At 36.9% G+C, this 18,936-nt stretch overlaps 1 protein-coding gene across 1 annotated transcript; it reads left to right on the forward strand.

Annotated features, from left to right (window-relative positions):
• Positions 1-1,768: 1,768 nt before the first annotated feature.
• On the forward strand, positions 1,769-14,565 carry LOC115922769 (fibropellin-1-like; the record flags this gene model as incomplete). Its single annotated transcript, XM_030982377.1, has 7 exons — positions 1,769-1,871; positions 2,901-3,170; positions 10,977-11,081; positions 11,811-11,915; positions 12,474-12,578; positions 13,133-13,237; positions 14,462-14,565. Coding segments are annotated over exons 1-7 (897 nt in total), but the record flags the coding sequence as incomplete, so codon positions are not given.
• Between the last annotated feature and the right edge of the window lie 4,371 nt (positions 14,566-18,936).

Here is an 18,936-nt window from a genome sequence, read left to right on the forward strand (position 1 = left end):
GAAACGGCCAATTCAGGCACCTTTGGTGGGCACAAGATGGTGCCCCAGCACACAGGCGAAGGATCGTCACTGACCGCCTACGTCAGCTCTTTGAATGAGGAACTTGAGTGGCCTCCGAGATCACCAGAGCTCACTCCTCTCGACTTCTTCTTGTGGGGGCACTTGAAGTCAAGGATCTTCAGCTGCCCACCTGTGAACATCGAGGAGCTCTGAAGGAGAATTGTGGACGAGACAGACGTGGTACGCCAAGATGGGGACATGACCCGGCGAGCTTTTCAAGGAATGCTTCACCGTGCACAACTGTGCATCAGGAGGAATGGCGGCCACGTCGAGGATTGAGTACGGTTGATGGAGAACTTTTGGGAAACAGATTCATTGTTGTATCACAATAAAATACCTCAACAAATACAAAAATTGTTTGTGTTTTTATTCACCGACGTTTGCGGTATTTGTGTGTGAGTGTGTGCATGTGTGTGTGTGTGCGTGTGTGTCAAGTGCGTGTGTTTGTGCGTGTTTGCGTATGTGTGTGTGTTTTTGTGCGTGTATGTGTGTGTGTGTCTGTCTATCTGTCTGACTGTCTTTGTTCAATGCACTGTTTTATTCCTCACCCAGTAAGTTGGCGCAAGTAAAATATGGCAGTCTTGTAAAGATTGTCTGATGTTCAGTCATGCATGAAGGGATTCAAATGAAAATGGTACTTAAATGTACTGGGAGGATAACTCAATCAAGACATATCATGAAACCCACAATTAAATATTCATACTTCAAACAATACAACTTTTAAAAAGTGGGACATTTTTTCTGACTCACCCTGTATATAAAAGAGTTATAGCGCGGTTTGATATTCCTTAAATTAGCAACTTTAATTACTAGGGGCTGTCTTCTTCTTAACAACGGGAATATAGTGAGATGATGCTATCATCATGCAATGACTAGTGATTTCAAATGATGCAGCTTTATCAAATGTTGGTGATATATAGATCTCTCGTGGATTCCGTTGTTATGGTAATAATATGCTTAGCGACCAATTCGTCGGTGTTTTCACGAAGTGACGGTAGTGAAAAAAATTGCATTCACTTTGCGTGACGATTTTCCTCACTACCGTCACTTCGTGAAAACAAGGACGAATTATGCATGCTAACAAATTGAAGTTAGGCTATCGGTCGAATGATCCCTAAAATGAGACCGGCACCAAAGTGACAGCCATGGTTTGCAGTATGAAACGCGTAGATAATGCATAGTGTAGCTTAAAACTTTCACCCACCCCCCCCCCCCCCCCCCCCCCCCCCACCCCAGAAAGGTAGAAACATAGAGATAAGTTTTGTTGTTTGTTTGTTTGTTTTAATTTCCGTATAAAATCATCACAACATACAAATATATACATAAATGAGATATACGGCGGATAGCCCATTTGTTGTTTGGTTTTTTTTTCCTAACGTTCAAAAACATCAATCTAACACTATAACCTAAGCCGTAAGCAAGCAGCCTCAACTACTTAATATAAGCATTGGAGGAAAGCAGCTAAAACAAGTAAATAAGTTCACTTACCTGGGAGGAACAATGACAGGATCCTGCTCAGAAGAGGTACAGCACTGAATTGGAAAGGCAAGAGGAGCATTCCAAGCAAACACAAAACTGGGCATCAACAGATATACGCCGCTCAACAAAGGTAGAACTGTACAATGTCCTGGTGTTGTTTATTCTGTTATATGGTGCAGAAACATGGATATTTAAGAAGGTCGATGAAAATAGACTTCGTACCCTTGAGATGGCATGCCTCAGGAGAATCATGGGTGTGACCAGACTTGACAGGATAAGAAACACACACATACGAACACACCCGGAACGTGGAAGAAACCATCATCGCCAAGGTTGCCACAAAAAGATTGAGACACTTTGGACATATCTACAGAATGAATCGAAAAAGGTACCCCCACATCCTTCTATACGGAGATGTACATGACAAACGCCCAAGGGGAAGACCAGTTAAGAGATGGACGGACTGTGTCAAGGCGGACTGCAACAACAGACAACTTGACTCCCTGACTAATGCCACTACGCTGACAGAAGATAGGAAGGCATGGCAAGCCGTAGTAAAACAGAAGCCATCATACATCCCAGTGATGGTGTAGACAGCTTAAGTCAATAACAATTATAAATGGATGTTTAAAGATAAAGACCAGTTATGGTCATGCGATTGCATTGAGAAAGAAACATTGTGGAATCGATCAGAAGTATTGGTGTGTACTGCAAGGTTCTGGAATCATCAAAATGATAAGAAATTTGGCCCAGTCTTCGTAAAGTTACAAGCACTGTACACAGAAAGATGCGTTATTATCTCTCACATAACAATAGATAAACTAATTTACCAAATATATCAATTAGTAGGCGGTTTCCCGGCAAAATTTATATCATGATGTATTAGTTAAAACATATTCTTTCACATGATTGGTAATAGGAGCTTTCATTTCATTTTTTGAAATTGGGGCGTTTCCAATACTGGTCTTTACCTTTTTAACAAAGATCGTGAATGGATAAACGTTAACAGGAAATAGCATTACATGCTAACCATGTCTGTACCTTTAAAGGGAAATTTTTAACAATAATCATGTCAAAACTCACTTCGTTGGCCGATTTTCGGAATCTTTGCACCCATCGAGAGCGTGAATGACAAAAGCATGGGCATGTTCTTTGTAAAATCAACATAACTTCTCAGCTGGTGCAGGAGTTCTTTCCGTTGTTAGATTTAGGTCAAACTAACAGACACAATTGCTGAGTTTTTAATGTAAAACTATTTATAAATGCATTGTTTACGTCTCCCAAATTATTATCAATTATATTGTTTACGTATTTTCTTTTTAGTTTGTAATGCATGTGCATTTTTGTTTTCATGTTCAAAGTTGGATCGTGTCGTGGTCCGCCGATCACGATCACGATCAGTAGATGTGACCCAGGAGAGACGATCAGAATCACCAAAGTAGCATGTGTGAGGCAATATCCTTGCGCTTCGCCGAGCCCCTCTCTGGAGAGTCAATGTGGTAACAGTGGCGAGACGACGGTACCGTATGCTGCGTATTGTGAGACTCGCAATCCATGTACCATCACTGGCTCATGCGATGAGAGTTCAACGTGCCAGGGGAGGTACGCCTACTTCTACGCTGATTATACATGTAAGTAGGCAAATGGGATCGCCAAAGCCATTGGAGACAATACTCGTCCTTGTTTTCACGAAGTGACGGTAGTGAGGAAAATCGTAACGCAAAGTGAATGCAATTTTTTTTTACTACCGTCACTTCGTGAAAACAGCGACGAATTATTGCATCATGTCTTTGAGATATTTTTAAGAATACCAGTAGAAACCAAACAAAGCTATTTGGCATACAAAAGAAAAATACAACAAAAATCGTTTGAGCGGTTATGGTATTGGTTTTGAGGTACATTTTTTTATAGTGCTTTCTTTGTCCAGAAAGGTAATGATGTGTATTATATTGTTTTTGCTTGTTATTCAAAAACATTAAGGGGCATGATTTTGATGTAAGCATTTATGTTGTATTTTGTTTATTTTTGTAACGACATAATGTCTTATTTTAAGCCATGTTCTATCTATTAAAACCTAATAATCATCAACTTTGTTATCATAGGGACGTTGCGCTTCAAATATTTTTGTATTCATGCACTGTTCATATTATGTAGTATATCTCGATCAGGCGCGTACGCAGGATTTTTTCAAGGGGGGGGTTTTAACATTTATAAATCGGTCCGAAAATTTCGCAACGACTCAGCCAGCCGCTGAATAAGCGGGGGGGGGGGGGGGGGGGGGGGGGGGGGGTAAGAGGACACATTTTTTTTTTTTTTTGGTCCCAAAAAAATCGCAACGACTCAGCCGACCGCTGAATAAGCGGGGGGGGGGGGGGGGGGGGGGGGGGGGGAGGACACTTTTTTTTTTTTTTTTTTGGTCCCAAAAAAATCGCAACGACTCAGCCGACCGCTGAATAAGCGGGGGGGGGGGGGGGGGGGTAAGAGGACACTTTTTTTTTTTTTGGGGGGGTCTCGAAATTTGGAAATTTTTTTGGGGGTCTCGAAATTTGGAAATTTGACATTTTGCTCCGTTGGGGGGGGTAAGGTCACCTTTTTTAGGTCGGCCATGGGAATAATTTTTTTTTTTTTTTTTTTTTTTTTTTTTTTAATAATTAAAAAAAAAAAAAAAAAAAAAAAAAAAAAAAAAAAAAAAAAAAAAAAAAAAAAAAAAAAAATCCAAAAGGGGGGGGGGGGGGGGGGGGGGTGGGGGGGGGGGGGGGGGGGGGGGGGGGGGGGGGGGGGGGGGGGGGGGGGGGGGGGGGGGGGGGGGGGGGGGGGGGGGGGGGGGGGGGGGGGGGGGGGGGGTTTTAGGTTTTTTTTTAGGGGGGTTTACACACAAAAAAATTCCAAAGGGGGGGTTTAAACCCCCCCAAACCCCCCCCCCCCCCCCTGCGTACGCGCCTGATCTCGATGCAACCCACTGAATTTTGTTATCTGGTAACAATTATTTGACATGGTGAATAAATAAAACAAACAAATATCATTACGTCAAGGGTAATGCCCATTACACTTTGTTTAAAGGTTTTCCCTTCTAGAACATAAACAGCCACTAGTTGATGCCCTGCCTTTAAATAGCATATTATTTGTCTTTATCAGATTATGTACACTTTACTCCTTTTATCATTTCCCACTTGTCTCCTCTTGTCTTTTTCTTTCTCCTTAATCTCTCTCTCTCTCTCTTTCTCTCTCTCTCAAGTTATTCTCAATTTCTTTTTATCTCACTTTCTTGTTCTAGCTCTTTAAACTAATCTTTCTGATTTTTTTTTCTTATTCATTTATCAGAAGAGATCTATCGATGCTAAAGTATCTTTCGCGAAATGTTTATACACCATAAACACAACGAAGCCCTTGCTGTGAATTTTGGGGATGGGGGAGCAAAAATTGAAGAAATTATTTTTTAGAAGGGCATATCATTATATCAAAATTATTTGTTTAAGCAAAGTTCAATGATAATGCTCCGGAAAAATTCAAGCAAAAGTAGCAGGGGTTGACTTTATCCGTATTTAATTTTTTTATGAATGGTACAAACAAATGGTTGGTTTTTGCATTTGAGACGAGATTACATTTATTACCAAATAGATTGTCAATTGTTTTAAAAAGGCGGGAAAATAAGCCAGATATACGTTCCTAGGAGAAGACTCTTGTGCTGTAAGAACTTTTTCTCTTCCCTTTCCATGACATAATATTATTTCTTCAGATTATATAAAACTCTTACCACAGTTGTTCTTATGGTACTTGTTGAAGAAACAACTATTTGCCAACTAGTAATAAAAAGGTAGTTTCTATATCTCCATATACTCTTACTCTTAATTTTGGGGAAAATTTAGTTGCCAACTTTAAAACCTTAATCAGGTTTTGGGATACAAAAACTGAATTATTACAATTTTTTCTAATTTTATCTCATTTCATATCATTCGCAGGTGTTCCAAGTATGACAGGTGAGGCAACAACCGTGCGTTTTCAATCTTATTATTTTTCTATCATCCGCATCATTATTCATGACATCATAGTCAGAGAGAATTTGTTTTTCCATATCAAATTAACCACATGAATTAAAGTAAAGTAAAACCATAAAGAACGATTACCGACAGTATCAGTATATAACATCCTCCAATGAGAATAAATCGTAAACATCAAACTACGCATTTTAATGATATCCATGAGTAGTAGGAGGATTCAAATTGAATCCTCCTACTACTCATGGATCATTGAATGATTTTCTTTGAATTTAGAAATTTGATGATTAAATGAAAGATCCGAATTTCAGGGATCTACCAGTCAAGCTCCATCGCCAGGTAAATGATAACATCTTCTCTGTAGAAAACACCCACAAATATTAGCGCGCACAAACACACACACTCCCCCACATAATCATTCTACACGTACAGGTGCGGATCCAGGATTTTCCAAAAGGGGCGGGGGCCGGAAATTTGAACATGGTGTAGATCGTTATTTCAACTGGACATACCAATACTGACTAGGTCATATTAGAAGCACCTTACAAGTATCTACAATCGGGCATACTTTCGGAAAGGGGGCAGGCTCACGTCGCGTCTCTTGTCCGATATCCACATTCCCCGGTTTAAAGGTAAAGACCAGTTCTGGTCATATGATTGCATTGTGAAAGAAACGTTGTGGATTCGATGAGAAAAGGTTGATCATCTAGCCTATAAGTATTGGTGTGTACTGCAAGGTTCTGGAATCATCAAAATGATAAGAAATTTGGCCCAGTCTTGGTAAAGTTATAAACACTGTACACAGAAAGATGTAATTGGGACTACCATATATCTATCCAGGCCAGATAAATATGATAATTTACCAAATATATCAATTAGTAGGCGGTTTACCATCAACATTTGTATCATCACGTATTAGTCTAAACACATTCTTTCACATGATTAGTAATAAGAACTTCCATTTAATTTTGTTAGAGGGAGGCGTTTACCTTTAAATTTATGCTTACGGACAAAGCGCGAGAGCAAAATTGTTGAAATATTCATCAGGGGGGCTGAAGCCTATTGCCCGAATATTAATTTTCCAGTTTCACAATTTGGCGAACGAAAATTTGAGCATTTGTATGTAAGTCGTGAAAGTGTTATATGTCACCAAAATATAAGAAATGAAATATTAAAAAATGCATATTCGGGCAGCTCGCTGTCCGAATATTGGTAATTATTAAATTTTCGGGGAACTAGAGGCAACCCCGACCCGCATTAAAGTGCATTTGTTGTTGAATCATTGTGGATTAAATGTAGATGCAGCTCGTACTACAACCATGATTGAATTGAAAACTTCCATTTATTTGGAAATCTAGAACAATTCAACTCATGTGGTACTGTATATGTATTTCATAAATGTTGACATTCATTATACATTTTCATTATTTGTTTGTTTGATTGATTTTATTTCTGCGTTCAAAAATATACAAATTCAAAGTCAAATTACACAATTTCGAACAATAACAAATACAATGAATACAATGTTTACAAAAGTAATTGAATGAAAAATCATGTACAATTATATCATTCGATAAACATGTACGAAGCATACAATAACATAAGAAATATGAAATATTTTCAATAAATTAGAGAGGTAATTTGGAACGCAGGAGACCACCATCGTGAGCGGTTAGGCTGGAGATGGATGGCGGCCTCATCATTTATGACATTATTACTCACGCTAGTTCGCTTACAAAATACCAACGTGCTGAGTTATTTGCCATGTTTGCAATGAAAGCTTCCTTTTATTTGGAAACCCAGAACACTTAAACTCCTGTGGTACTATATACGTGTTTCATGACTGTCAAATGTATTTAACACTTTTTTTATCTTTACATATTCATATTTATATCACCATACCCATCTACAAACAACCCTCTTCTTTGTCGAACTATTCACTAATATCTATATTACCAAGCTTTTATAAAATCCTTGAAAGAATTATATGAATGTTTAATTCAAAATGACTCGCTGAACCCAAATCAGTTTGGTTTCAGGAAGTTTCATCAACTGATTTAGTACTACTACAACTTTGTGATAGAGTATCAAATGCCTTGGCTGATCATAAACATGTCATAGGCATACTCATGGATCCTAGCAAGGCATTTGATAATCTTGATCATACTATATTATTGTATACATTAAAATATTATCGTTTACGAGGTGAAGCACTTGATTTATTTGAAAATTACCTATCATCAATACAACAATACCTGGGCCACGATCATTTCTGATATATGTCAATAATATCTTTAATGTTTCACCAGTTCTACAGTATCAATTGTTTGCCGATAAAACAAATGTATTTAAATTCGCTGATCACAACTATTAAAATTAGTTATCACAATGGTTCAAAAACAACATTTTATCATTGAACCAAAAGAAGACCAATTGTATTCACTTTAGAAACTCAAGAAATCACAATAATCATAGTTTTGTGCTGCTTGTTGGTAATGTTCCAATAGAAAAAAATAAATATGATAATTTACCAAATATATCAATTAGTAGGCGGTTTACCATCAACATTTGTATCATCACGTATTAGTCTAAACACATTCTTTCACATGATTAGTAATAAGAACTTCCATTTAATTTTGTTAGAGGGAGGCGTTTTACCTTTAAATTTATGCTTACGGACAAAGCGCGAGAGCAAAATTGTTGACATATTCATCAGGGGGGCTGAAGCCTATTGCCCGAATATTAATTTTCCAGTTTCACAATTTGGCGAACGAAAATTTGAGCATTTGTATGTAAGTCGTGAAAGTGTTATATGTCACCAAAATATAAGAAATGAAATATTAAAAAATGCATATTCGGGCAGCTCGCTGTCCGAATATTGGTAATTATTAAATTTTCGGGGAACTAGAGGCAACCCCGACCCGCATTAAAGTGCATTTGTTGTTGAATCATTGTGGATTAAATGTAGATGCAGCTCGTACTACAACCATGATTGAATTGAAAACTTCCATTTATTTGGAAATCTAGAACAATTCAACTCATGTGGTACTGTATATGTATTTCATAAATGTTGACATTCATTATACATTTTCATTATTTGTTTGTTTGATTGATTTTATTTCTGCGTTCAAAAATATACAAATTCAAAGTCAAATTACACAATTTCGAACAATAACAAATACAATGAATACAATGTTTACAAAAGTAATTGAATGAAAAATCATGTACAATTATATCATTCGATAAACATGTACGAAGCATACAATAACATAAGAAATATGAAATATTTTCAATAAATTAGAGAGGTAATTTGGAACGCAGGAGACCACCATCGTGAGCGGTTAGGCTGGAGATGGATGGCGGCCTCATCATTTATGACATTATTACTCACGCTAGTTCGCTTACAAAATACCAACGTGCTGAGTTATTTGCCATGTTTGCAATGAAAGCTTCCTTTTATTTGGAAACCCAGAACACTTAAACTCCTGTGGTACTATATACGTGTTTCATGACTGTCAAATGTATTTAACACTTTTTTATCTTTACATATTCATATTTATATCACCATACCAATCTACAAACAAAACCCTCTTCTTTGTCGAACTATTCACTAATATCTATATTACCAAGCTTTTATAAAATCCTTGAAAGAATTATATGAATGTTTAATTCAAAATGACTCGCTGAACCCAAATCAGTTTGGTTTCAGGAAGTTTCATCAACTGATTTAGTACTACTACAACTTTGTGATAGAGTATCAAATGCCTTGGCTGATCATAAACATGTCATAGGCATACTCATGGATCCTAGCAAGGCATTTGATAATCTTGATCATACTATATTATTGTATACATTAAAATATTATCGTTTACGAGGTGAAGCACTTGATTTATTTGAAAATTACCTATCATCAATACAACAATACCTGGGCCACGATCATTTCTGATATATGTCAATAATATCTTTAATGTTTCACCAGTTCTACAGTATCAATTGTTTGCCGATAAAACAAATGTATTTAAATTCGCTGATCACAACTATTAAATTAGTTATCACAATGGTTCAAAAACAACATTTTATCATTGAACCAAAAGAAGACCATTGTATTCACTTTAGAAACTCAAGAAATCACAATAATCATAGTTTTGTGCTGCTTGTTGGTAATGTTCCAATAGAAAAAAGTCATCAGCCAAATTGGTGTATACATAAATGACAAATTTAACTGGAATTATCATGTGAACTATATCTCTACCCCTATTTTTCGCAATATTGGTATATTATTTAAGCTTAAATAATTGTTGCCAACATATGTGCTTAGAAGATTTAACTTGGTATATAGACATTATATCCATCATTATTCATCATCACCATCTTCATCATCATCATCATAGTCGTTATAAGTACTGTTATCGTTAAAATTATCAACATCATCGTGTTCTTTAACTTTATCGTCGTCCTCATTGTCTTCAAAAGAACTTGAATATAAACCATCACATAAGTCTTAACCATAATAAATGGCTCATTATAGGTGCCTGCGCTGTGGACTCGGATTGCGAGTACGGAGGAACTTGTGATTTGACTACATTGATGTGCATGTGTGCAACTGGGTACACTGGTACAACCTGTGGAACAGGTAATATTTCTTCAAACCTCTTACCTCTCAACTCAGGTTTTGCATCTCCATTCGATTACTAAATAAAAGACAGGGTGTAAATTTAAGGCAGTGGCCTTGATTATTTCATTCCTATAACGAACCGACGAAAAAACTTTACTTTAAGAATGATTCTATCTTCCACAATTGCAAAAGTGTGAATCAAGCTACAGTGTCTTACAAAAACGAGAAGGTTGATTACTGTAAGTCTTCCTTCGGGTCTTAAACTATACAAATTCCGTGCCGTGGTTTTGCCTCTTTGGCCTCACGAAATTTCAATATCTCGAAAGATGGGAATGCTACTCGATTAAAAAAAATAGAACAGAAGATTTAACTTTGTATATAGCCATTTTATGTATCATTATTCATCATCACCATCTTCATTACCATCATCATAGTGGTTATGAATACTGTTATCTTTAAAAACATCAATATCATCGAGTTCTTTTATGTAATCGCCGTCCTCATAGTCTTTAAAAGATCTTTAAAAGATCTTGAATGACCATCATTTTGCCTCTTTGGCCTCACGTAATTTCAATATCTCGAAAGACGGGAATGCTACTAGATTAGAAAATTAGAAAAGAAGATTTAACTTTGTATATAGACATTTTATGTATCATTATTCAACATCACCATCTTTATTACCATCATCATAATGGTTATGAATACTGTTATCTTTAAAAAGCTCAACATCAATGTGTTCTTTTACGTTATTGTCATCTTCATTGTTTTTAAAAACTTGAATACAAACCATCGCATAAGACTTCATAAGTATCACTGGCTAATTATAGGTGCCTGCGTCGTGGACTCGGATTGCGAGTACGGAGGAACTTGTGATTTGACTACATTGATGTGCATGTGTGCAACTGGATACACTGGTACAACCTGTGGAACAGGTAAGATTTCTTCAAACCCCTTACCTCTCAACTCATTTTTTGCATCTCCATTCGATCACTAAATAAAAGATACGGTGTAAATTTAGGACAGTGGCCTTGATTATTTCATATCTATAACGAACTGAAGAAAAAAGGCATGGAGAGTTGTTCACAGATGATGTCATCAAATTGAATACCGCCCTCTAGTGACTAGTCATTTAAAAAAAGCTCTACTACTACGCCACAACTAGGCGTTGTGGCGTGCGCCTGTAATCCAGCTATAAGTAAGTGGAAGTTACAAACTGATTCAGCCGAGGACGCAGGTTCGAAACTGAGTCACGTCTTTCGGATGGTGACGTTTAAAGGTCGGTCCCCAGACGTAAATAATCATATCTGATTGATACACGTCTGTAAAACCCAATACACACACACACACACACACTTTACTTCCTTATTCCTTGCCCGATTTTGTTCAAATTTTCACTGATTTTATTCAAATCTTTTAAACTTTAGAATAAAAGTAACTTAGTATGAAGGTTTTGGTTTCCTTTAACTTGGTATATAGACATTATATGCATTATTACTCATCATCACCATCTTCATCATCATCATAGTCATTATAAATACAGTTATCTTTAAAAAGCCCAACATCAATGTGTTCTTTACTTTATCGTCGTCCTCATTGTCTTTAAAAAAACTTGTATATGAAGTATCACATAAGTCTTAACGATAATAAATGGCTCATTATAGGTGCCTGCGCCGCGGACTCGGATTGCGAGTACGGAGGAACTTGTGATGTGACTACGTTGATGTGCATGTGTGCAACTGGGTACACTGGTACAACCTGTGAAACAGGTAAGATTTATTGAAACCTCTTACCTCTCAACTCAGGTTTTGCATCTCCATTCGATCACCAAATAAAAGACACGGTGTAAATTTAGGACAGTGGCCTTGATTATTTCATATCTATAACGATCGACTGAAGAAAAAAAATCAATATTTAGAACATTTTCTATTCAACACTTACAAAAGTGTGAATAAAGGCTAATTGTCCAACAAAAATGCAAAGGTTGATTATTATAAGTCTTCCTCGGGTCCTACCGCTATACAACTTAATGCTGTTACCAAGATATTTTGGCTCTTTTGCCTGACGTTATTTCAATATCTCGAAAGACGGGAATGCTACTCGATTAGAAAATTAGAGAGAAGATTTAACTTGGTATATAGACATTATATGCATTATTATTCATCATCACTATCTTCATCATCATCATAGTCATTATAAATACTGTTATCTTTAAAAAGCCCAACATCAATGTGTTCTATACTTTATATCGTCGTCCTCATTGTCTTTAAAGAAACTTGAATATAAAATATCACATAAGTCTTAACGATAATAATGGCTCATTATAGGTGCCTGCGCCGCGGACTCGGATTGCGATTACGGAGGAACTTGTGATGTGACTACGTTGATGTGCATGTGTGCAACTGGGTACACTGGTACAACCTGTGAAGCAGGTAAGATTTATTCAAACCTCTTACCTCTCAACTCAGGTTTTGCATCTCCATTCGATCACCAAATAAAAGACACGGTGTAAATTTAGGGCAGTGGCCTTGATTATTTCATATCTATACGAACTGAAGAACAAACTCTACCTTAAGAACATTTTCTTTTTCACACTTACAAAAGTGTAAATAAAGCTTAATCGTCGGACAAAAATGATTATTATAAGTCTTCCTCGGGTCCTATCGCTATAAAAACTTCATGCTGTTACCAAGGTATTTTGTCTCTTTTGCCTGAGTTATTTTAATATCTCGAAAGACGGGAATACTACTCGATTACAAAATTAGAACAGAAGATTCAACTTGGTGTTAAGACATTATATGCATCGATATTCATCATCACCATCTTCATCATCATCATCATCATCATAGTCGTTATAAATATTGTTATCTCTAAAATGATCAACATCATCGTGTTCTTTTACTTTACCGTCGTCCTCATTGTCGTTAAAAGAACTTGAATTCAAACCATCATATAAGTCTTAACGATAATAAATGGCTCATTATAGGTGCCTGCGCCGTGGACTCGGATTGCGAGTACGGAGGAACTTGTGATTTGACTACATTGATGTGCATGTGTGCAACTGGATACACTGGTACAACCTGTGGAACAGGTAATATTTCTTCAAACCTCTTACCTCTCAACTCAGGTTTTGCATCTCCATTCGATCACTAAATAAAAGACACGGTGTTAATTTAAGGCAATACCTTAATTATTTCATTCCTATAATGGACCGACGAAACAAACTTTACCTTAAGAATGATTCTATCTTCCACAATTGCAAAAGTGTGAATCAAGCTACAGTGTCTTACAAAAACGAGAATGTTGATTACTGTATTAAAGTCTTCCTTCGGTTCCTAACGTTATACACATTCCTTGCTGTTGTTTAAAATATGTTGCCTCTTCGGCCTGACGTTATTTCAATATCTCGAAAGACGGGAAGCTACTCGATTAGAAAATTAGAACAGAAGATTTAACTTGGTATAAAGACTTTATATGCATCATTATTCATCATCACCATCTTCATCGTCATCATCATAGTCGTTATAAATACTGTTATCTCTAAAAAGCTCAATATCAATGTGTTCTTTTACGTTATTGTCATCTTCATTGTTTTTAAAAGAACTTGAATACAAACCATCGCATAAGACTTCATAATTATCACTGGCTAATTATAGGTGCCTGCGTCGTGGACTCGGATTGCGAGTACGGAGGAACTTGTGATTTGACTACATTGATGTGCATGTGTGCAACTGGGTACACTGGTACAACCTGTGGAACAAGTAAGATTTCTTCAAACCTCTTACCTCTCAACTCAGGTTTTGTATCTCCATTCGATCACTAAATAAAAGATACGGTGTAAATTTAAGACAGTGGCCTTGATTATTTCATTTCTATAACGAACTTAAGAAAAAAATCAATATTTAGAACATTTTCTATTCAACACTTACAAAGTGTGGATAAAGGCTAATTGTCCAACAAAAATGCAAAGGTTGATTATTATAAGTCTTCCTCGGGTCCTACCGCTATACAAACTTGTTGCTGTTACCAAGGTATTTTGCCTCTTTTGCCTGACGTTATTTCAATATCTCGAAAGACGGGTATGCTACTCGATTAGAAAATTAGAAGAGAAGATTTAACTTGGTATATAGACATTATATGCATTATTATTCATCATCACCATCTTCATCATCATCATAGTCATTATAAATACAGTTATCTTTAAAAAGCCCAACATCAATGTGTTCTATACTTTATCGTCGTCCTCATTGTCTTTAAAAGAACTTGAATATAAAATATCACATAAGTCTTAACGATAATAAATGGCTCATTATAGGTGCCTGCGCCGCGGACTCGGATTGCGAGTACGGAGGAACTTGTGATGTGACTACGTTGATGTGCATGTGTGCAACTGGTACACTGGTACAACCTGTGAAACAGGTAAGATTTCTTCAAACCCCTTACCTCTCAACTCTGGTTTTGCATCTCCATTCGATCACCAAATAAAAGACACGGTGTAAATTTAGGACACTGGCCTTGATTATTTCATAACTATAACGAACTGAAGAAAAAAATCAATATTTAGAACATTTTTTATTCAACACTTACAAAAGTGTGAATAAAGGCTAATTGTCCAACAAAAATGCAAAGGTTGATTATTATAATTCTTTCTCGGGTCCTACCGCTATACAAACTTTATGCTGCTACCAAGGTATTTTGCCTCTTTTGCCTGACGTTATTTCAATATCTCGAAAGACGGGAATGCTACTCGATTAGAAAATTAGAAGAGAAGATTTAACTTGGTATATAGACATTATATGCATTATTATTCATCATCACTATCTTCATCATCATCATAGTCATTATAAATACTGTTATCTTTAAAAAGCCCAACATCAATGTGTTCTATACTTTATATCGTCGTCCTCATTGTCTTTAAAAGAACTTGAATATAAAATATCACATAAGTCTTAACGATAATAAATGGCTCATTATAGGTGCCTGCGCCGCGGACTCGGATTGCGATTACGGAGGAACTTGTGATGTGACTACGTTGATGTGCATGTGTGCAACTGGGTACACTGGTACAACCTGTGAAGCAGGTAAGATTTATTCAAACCTCTTACCTCTCAACTCAGGTTTTGCATCTCCATTCGATCACCAAATAAAAGACACGGTGTAAATTTAGGGCAGTGGCCTTGATTATTTCATATCCATAACGAACTGAAGAACAAACTCTATCTTAAGAACATTTTCTTTTTCACACTTACAAAAGTGTAAATAAAGCTTAATCGTCGGACAAAAATGATTATTATAAGTCTTCCTCGGGTCCTATCGCTATAAAAACTTCATGCTGTTACCAAGGTATTTTGTCTCTTTTGCCTGAGTTATTTCAATATCTCGAAAGACGGGAATACTACTCAACTTGGTGTTAAGACATTATATGCATCGATATTCATCATCACCATCTTCATCATCATCATCATCATAGTCGTTATAAATATTGTTATCTCTAAAATGATCAACATCATCGTGTTCTTTTACTTTACCGTCGTCCTTATTGTCGTTAAAAGAACTTGAATACAAACCATCACATAGTCTTAACGATAATAAATTGCTCATTATAGGTGCCTGTGCCGTGGACTCGGATTGCGAGTACGGAGGAACTTGTGATTTGACTACATTGATGTGTATGTGTGCAACTGGGTACACTGGTACAACCTGTAGAACAGGTAAAATTTCATCAAACCTCTTACCTCTCAACTCGGGTTTTGCATCTCCATTCGATCACCAAATAAAAGACACGGTGTAAATTTAGGGCAGTGGCCTTGATTATTTCATTCCTATAACAAACCGACGAACAAATTTTACTTTAAGAATGATTCTATCTTCCAGAATTGAAAAAATGTGAATCAAGCTACAGTGTTTAAAAAAAATGAGAAGGTTGATTACTGTAAAAAAAAAAATGCAATTATTTTCAATAATTCATTGATTCCCCCCCCCCCCCCGGTCCGCAACAGAAAATATATTGTGTGCCCATGCCTTGAGTCATAATGCATGGCTGTACAGAGTTTTTTTTTTTCATGTTGGGGACTGGGGTAAAATCCAATGAACTATTGATAATTTATTGCATTATCTTTGTTGTTTTTTATTTGGGGGAACTGCCCCCAACCCTAGCCTCCACTGCGTACAGTCATGGTTGAGTAGCAAAGCAATTACCTCATAAATGTGAAGCCCCAGGATCAAAACCGTGTCGATGTGCCATATTAGTGCCCTTTTGTGGGGCATTAATCCTCATTGAACTTTAATCGAGGGGGTGCAAAACTGATATGAAATTGAGGGGGTGCAAAACTGATCTGAAACTGAGGAGGTGCAAAATTGCTCTGAAACTTATGGGGCAGAAATGTATATCTTACTGAGGGGGCGCAAAATTGATCCGAAATTCAGGGGGCGCAAAATTTACATATCATTAAAGGGAGCAAATTTATAGTTTATTGATCTAAAACTTAGGGGGCAGGAAGTTTATATGTTATTGAGGGGGCGCAAAATTTTTGTGAATCTTAGGGGGCGCAACTTAATATCTTATTGAGGGGCCGCAAATTATTCTGAAACTTAGGGGGCGCAAAATGTATATTTCAGGTTGATCATGTAACATATACATATTGGTATGTACTACAAGGTTCTGGAATCATCAGAATGATAAGAAATTTGGCCAAGCCTTGGTTATAAAGTAACAAGCCGCGTAAATAGAAAGATGTATATGGGCAGGGCGAACGCAGGGGGGGGGTGTTCAAACCCCCCCCCCCCCTTTGGTATTTTTTATATGTGTAAACCCCCCTAAAAAACTAAAACCCCCCTCCCCCCTTTGTTTTGTTTTGTTGTTTTTTTTTGGTTGTTTTTTTAAAAGTAAAAAAAAAAAAAAAATAATAATAATTATGCCCACGGCTAACGTTAAGTGACCTTACCCCCCCCCCCCCCCCCTCCAACGAAAAAAAAATGTCAAATTTTCAAATTTCGAGACCAAAAAAAAAAAAAATGTCCGCTAACCCCCACCCCCCCCCCCCCCCCCCCCCTTGACAAAGATAACATTTTGGCGGGCATATTTAAAAACAGTTTATTTTGGCGGGCATAGTTAAAAACACGACTTCATTTTAACCAATCAGGAGGCAGGATTAGCAAATATTCTTAAAGTAAGGTTTATAGTATGATTTAAATCATTGCAGCATAACAAAAATAAACACAATGATATGATTTGGATATTATAGACAATAGGCGAGCCAGTAATTTAAAATAGCAAATCTTAGGTTGTTACGAAAATTATTTTTTTCGAAATAAAAATACAAGGCGTCTAATCCATTTACAGGCAGGGTGCATCTATACTAAATGAAGTGAGCCCGAAGATGTCCACGGTACGACTGGTCTCTTTATTGATAAAGGCATATTAGAACCGAGAGACCAAATAATTTTCTCTAGTGACTTGTTGTTGTTGTTGTTGGGTTTATAAGGCTGTCCAATCTGAAATGTTTATTTCCGCCAGGCTATACTGTTTTCTTCGAGTTATTCATCAGTGATGATAAGATGGCGCTGTTTCTTTTTCTCTGACGAATTAAATTCTAGTTCATAAAGGTATCGTTTGGCCGGGTGTGGCGGTGTAGCAGGCGGCGGGTAGCTGTTTCAATTAGGCCGGCGGCGGCCAGACGACCTCATTTAGACGAGACTCGGCTTCCATGCGAGAGGCTGCAGCCGGTGCATATTTGATGATATGACGCTGTCCTCCCGCCGGCTGCAGACGGCTGAGCTCATGTTTTCTAGCTTTTTTTCCGAAGCTCGGCGCATGCTTTTGGGATGCCGCTTGCCCGCCGCAAGCGGTAGCCGGCTGAGCTAATAAAAAAATGCAGCCAGACGCATAAGTGCAGTTAATAAGTTCAATCAAACACTCGCATTTCACATACACTAGAATATCGTTTCTCCATGTAAGAGTGGAGTTACAAATAATTGTTGCCAATTTAAGAGGAAAGCTGATTTATCTAGACTTTAAAAAAAATCTTGACTCCTAATGGTGAAAAAAAAATGTTAACTTATCCTAGATATTGACGAATGCTGTTCGAATCAATCACCCTGTGACTCTTTAAATGGAATGTGTATGAACTCATACGGCTCTTACATCTGTTTATGTAACTCTGGATATGAAGTAGGCGATGATGCCCAATCTTGCTATGGTAAGGATGTATTGGCAAATTAGTATCACCTTTTAGTGACATGTTTACACTTCTTTTGATCCAGAATGCTCTAACTTACAAGTTTTACATAATCAAAAAGTAAAAAAGACGCTATGAATTGTATAAGATGTCATTAATAATAACGTTTTAATCTGAAAATAGACATTTAACTTTTTTTAATTAGCAATAGAGAGCTAAATTTGAAATCACTATTTTCGAGTACAAATTGTCAATTTCTTGTAGATTTTTCGTGCTTTTAATTCACATACTTTCATTTAACATCCATTTTTATTTTTTTATTCCATGAAAGAGTGGAGATACAAATAATTGTTGCCAATTTGGAACTACTTGACTGATGATGGTTAAAAGATGTTTACTTTTCCTAGATATTGACGAATGCTCTGTGAATCCATCGTCCTGTGATTCTGTAAATGGAGTGTGTATGAACTTAGTCGGCTCTTACATCTGTTCATGTAACTCTGGATATGAATTAGGCGACGATGACATTACTTGCAATCAGGCGCGGATCCAGGATTTCTTAGGGGAGGGGGCCCAACTTTTTTTTTTTTTTGCTCCCGAAAATTTGAAAATC

This window comes from Strongylocentrotus purpuratus, unplaced genomic scaffold (assembly GCF_000002235.5).
Source record: "Strongylocentrotus purpuratus isolate Spur 01 unplaced genomic scaffold, Spur_5.0 spur5_contig_824, whole genome shotgun sequence".
Taxonomy (NCBI): Eukaryota; Metazoa; Echinodermata; class Echinoidea; order Camarodonta; family Strongylocentrotidae; genus Strongylocentrotus; species Strongylocentrotus purpuratus.